At 40.8% G+C, this 5000-nt stretch overlaps 1 protein-coding gene across 1 annotated transcript in view; it reads right to left on the reverse strand.

Annotated features, from left to right (window-relative positions):
• The window catches only part of dctn1b (dynactin 1b), a 99096-nt gene that overhangs the window by 11191 nt on the left and 82905 nt on the right, over window positions 1-5000 (reverse strand). Inside the window, exons 18-21 of the mRNA XM_061987664.2 lie at window positions 2830-2998; window positions 620-688; window positions 348-560; window positions 117-278 (exon numbers count right to left, since the gene is read on the reverse strand). Coding sequence (XP_061843648.1) covers window positions 117-278; window positions 348-560; window positions 620-688; window positions 2830-2998 — 613 coding nt within the window. The remainder of the gene's footprint in view (window positions 1-116; window positions 279-347; window positions 561-619; window positions 689-2829; window positions 2999-5000) is intronic.

Below are 5000 nucleotides of genomic sequence, written 5' to 3' on the forward strand. Positions count from 1 at the left end.
ATAAAATAAATGACATGTACAGTATCACCACACAACAGTATCAAAAGTGGAGACTGGTATGGACTCCCAAGTACCGGGAATGTGTTGAAAAGTGAAAGGTACCACAGGAAACGCACCTGTTCGCCCGCCTTGAACGCCACGTCCTCCAGTTTGACGGCCGCCAGCCCCTCCTGCTCCCCCAGCGGTGACATCATCTGCGCCCCGGCGGCGGCCACCTCCTGCAGCACGGCCACCACCCAGGTGAGGTGCTTGCGGCAGTCTCCCAGGGTGTCGCACACCTGCGGGTCAGAGCGCACCTTGAAGAACCGTCACACCGGGCGCTCCAGCCGGGCGTCTCCCGGGGTTACCTGCGGTCCGAAGCCGAGCGCGGAGGGGATGCCCGGGGCGTCGGTGCCCGGCATGCGGCGGCGTATCTTCTTGCAGAACTGCCGCACGTCACTGCAGGAGGTCTCCAGGTCCTTGAGCAGCACGGCCAGGTCCGCCTTCTCCTGGCCCGCATGGAGGAAGGCCCTCAGGCGGCCCACCTCCACCGCCATGCAGTCCAAGGCGCTCTGGGTGAACTGGACACACCACCTTAGTTGACCCCACAACACCCGTCTGCTGGAGAGTGTGTGCTCACCCTGATGTGGTCGGCCAGCTGCACCGTGCAGTCTTCACCCTGCTCCGCCAGGTGGATGCTGTACAAGTGCTGCACGCACACGCACGCACACACACACACACACACACACACACACACACACACACACACACACACACACACACACACACACACACACACACACACACACACACACACACACGTCAACACCTACATGCTTAGAATTTAGTACTTGATGGCCTTGATGAGTGACTCCATATAATCAAACTTATTTCCAAGTCAGTTTTAAAGGACATGTACGTATAATCAACCATATTTCCAAGTCAGTTTTAAAGGACATGTACTGTATGTATATGCAACATTGTTTCAAAGTCAGTTTTAAAGGACGTGTACGTATAATTAACCTTGTTTCCAAGTCAGTTTTAAAGGACATATATGTATAATCAAAGTCAGTTTTAAAGGACATGTACGTATAATCAACCTTGTTTCCAAGTCAGTTTTAAAGGACATGTACTGTATGTATATGCAACATTGTTTCAAAGTCAGTTTTAAAGAACGTGTACGTATAATTAACCTTGTTTCCAAGTCAGTTTTAAAGGACATGTACGTATAATCAACGTTTCCAAGTCAGTTTTAAAGGACATGTACGTATAATTAACCTTGTTTCAAAGTCAATTTTAAAGGACATGTACGTATAATTAACATTGCTTCCGAGTCAGTTTTAAAGGACATGTACTTATAATCAACGTTGTTTCAAAGTCAGTTTTAAAGGACATGTACGTATAATCAAAGTCAGTTTTAAAGGACATGTACGTATAATCAACATTGTTTGAAAGTCAGTTTTAAAGGACATGTACGTATAATCAACGTTTCAAAGTCAGTTTTAAAGGACATGTACGTATAATCAACGTTGTTTCAAAGTCAGTTTTAAAGGACATGTACGTATAATTAACCTTATTTCCAAGTCAGTTTTAAAGGACATGTACGTATATGCAACATTGTTTCAAAGTCAGTTTTAAAGGACATGTACGTATAATCAACGTTGTTTCAAAGTCAGTTTTAAAGGACATGTACGTATAATCAACGTTTCAAAGTCAGTTTTAAAGGACATGTACGTATAATCAACGTTGTTTCAAAGTCAGTTTTAAAGGACATGTACGTATAATTAACCTTATTTCCAAGTCAGTTTTAAAGGACATGTACGTATAATCAAAGTCAGTTTTAAAGGACATGTACGTATAATCAACATTGTTTGAAAGTCAGTTTTAAAGGACATGTACGTATAATCAACGTTTCAAAGTCAGTTTTAAAGGACATGTACGTATAATTAACCTTATTTCCAAGTCAGTTTTAAAGGACATGTACGTATAATCAACCTTGTTTCCAAGTCAGTTTTAAAGGACATGTACGTATAATTAACCTTATTTCCAAGTCAGTTTTAAAGGACATGTACGTATAATCAACATTGTTTCAAAGTCAGTTTTAAAGGACATGTACGTATAATTAACCTTATTTCCAAGTCAGTTTTAAAGGACGTGTGAGTATAATTAACCTTGTTTCCAAGTCAGTTTTAAAGGACATGTACGTATAATCAAAGTCAGTTTTAAAGGACATGTACGTATAATTAACCTTGTTTCCAAGTCAGTTTTAAAGGACATGTACGTATAATCAACCTTGTTTCCAAGTCCGTTTTAAAGGACATGTACGTATAATCAACCTTGTTTCCAAGTCAGTTTTAAAGGACATGTACGTATAATCAAAGTCAGTTTTAAAGGACATGTACGTATAATCAACCTTGTTTGAAAGTCAGTTTTAAAGGACATGTACGTATAATCAACGTTGTTTCAAAGTCAGTTTTAAAGGACATGTACGTATAATTAACCTTGTTTCCAAGTCAGTTTTAAAGGACATATATGTATAATCAAAGTCAGTTTTAAAGGACATGTACGTATAATCAACCTTGTTTCAAAGTCAGTTTTAAAGGACATGTACGTATAATCAACCTTGTTTCCAAGTCAGTTTTAAAGGACATGTACGTATAATCAACCTTGTTTCCAAGTCAGTTTTAAAGGACATATATGTATAATCAAAGTCAGTTTTAAAGGACATGTACGTATAATCAACCTTGTTTCCAAGTCAGTTTTAAAGGACATGTACGTACACACACACACACACATGTCAACGCCTACAGGCAGATAGTACCTGATAGTACCAGATAGTACTGATAGTACCTGATAGTACTTGATGGCCTTGGTGAGCGACTGCACGTTGACCGTCTCGTCCAGCTGGTCTTTGTGCAGCAGGTCTATCAGGAAGTCCAGGGAGCGCTCGTGGACGCTCATCTCAGAGTACAAAGAGCCGATCTTCTTGAAGACCTCCACGCTGCACTGGGACAGAGCTCTGGCACACACACACACGCACGCACACACACACACACACACACACACACACACACACACACACACACACACACACACACACACACACACACACACACACACACACACACACAAATGTCAGGCATGTCCTCGTGGGGACCAATACACACCCTGCATAAGCTACGAACAATGGGAGACCGGGCTTTCTGCTCCGCCGCTCCCAGTCTGTGGCACGCTCTCCCTGACCACCTGAGGGCACCACAGACTGTGGATGCTTTTAAAAAAAAGGCTTAAAAACCCTTCTTTTTAAAAAAAAAAAAGCCTTTTTTTTAGATATATGCATACTAGTTTTAGCTATTTGGCTGTTCTAGTTTTTATTTTTATATATTTTTTGTATTATCTTTTTATTTTTATTTTTTAATACACTGTAGCACTTTGAGGTTGTTTACTTAATGTAAAGTGCTTTTTACAAATAAAATCTATTATTATTATTATTACATACGCACACACACACACACACACACACACACACACACACACACACACACACACACACACACACACACACACACACACACACACAAATGTCAGGTATGTCCTCGTGGGGACCAACACACACCCTGCATAAGCTACGAACAATGGGAGAGCGGGCTTTCTGCTCCGCCGCTCCCAGTCTGTGGAACGCTCCCCCTGACCACCTGAGGGCACCACAGACTGTGGATGCTTTTAAAAAAAGGCTTAAAAACCCTTCTTTTTAAAAAAAAGCTTTTTTTTTTAGATATATGCATACTAGTTTTAGCTATTTGGCTGTTTTTTTTTTTTTTTTTAATCTTTTTATTATTTTTTTTTAATACACTGTAGCACCTTGAGGTTGTTTACTCAATGTAAAGTGCTTTTTACAAATAAAATCTATTATTATCATTATTACATACGCACACACACACACACACACACACACACACACACACACACACACACACACACACACACACACACACACACACACACACAAATGTCAAGCATGTCCTTGTGGGGACCAATACACACTCTGCAGTACCTATGTCTGACCACTTGTCATACACATGTTACACTTTGAAGTCATGAAAATGTACCATTTTAAAAACATTTTTAAAATGCATAGGACCAAATAGGAGGCTATTTTCTATTGATTTCAATGCATTGGACAGACCTCACGGTGTGAGTGAAATGTCAGAGTTTTGGTCCCACAGAGATAGAAAAACAAACATACGTAAACACACACAAATCTTCTTCTCTTTTTTTTTTACTTTTTTTTTTTTTTTTTTACTTTTTTTTTTTTAAATGTCAAGCATGTCCTTGTGGGGACCAACACACACCCTGCAGTACCTATGTCTGACCACTATTGATATCAGTGCTTTGGATCCTGCGATGAGGTGGCGACTTGTCCAGGGTGTACACCGCCTTCCGCCCGAATGTAGCTGAGATAGGCTCCAGCACCCCCCGCAACCCCAAAAGGGAATAAGCGGTAGAAAATGGATGGATGGATGGATCCAAATTCTGGACCCTAATGCCTGAGTCCAATGTCTCTCTCTCTCTCTCTCTCTCACACACACACACACACACATACATGTCTTGCCTACTTTGTGTGGACCCACGTTTGGTTAGTCCAGGGGTCGGCAACACAAAATGTTGAAAGAGCCATATTGGACCAAAAATACAAAAACAAATCTGTCTGGAGCCGCAACAAATTAAAAGCCATATTACATACAGATAGTGTGTCATGAGATATAAATTGAATTAAGAGGACTTAAAGGAAACTAAATGACCTCAAATATAGCAACAAATGAGGCATTATGATGCAATATGTACATATAGCTAGCCTAAATAGCATGTTAGCATCGATTAGCTTGCAGTCATGCAGTGACCAAATATGTCTGATTAGCACTCCACACAAGTCAATAACATCAACAAAACTCACCTTTGTGGATTCATGCACAACGTTAAAAGTTTGGTGGACAAAATGAGACAGAAAAAGAAGTGGCATA

Source organism: Nerophis lumbriciformis, linkage group LG26 (assembly GCF_033978685.3).
Source record: "Nerophis lumbriciformis linkage group LG26, RoL_Nlum_v2.1, whole genome shotgun sequence".
Lineage (NCBI taxonomy): Eukaryota > Metazoa > Chordata > Actinopteri > Syngnathiformes > Syngnathidae > Nerophis > Nerophis lumbriciformis.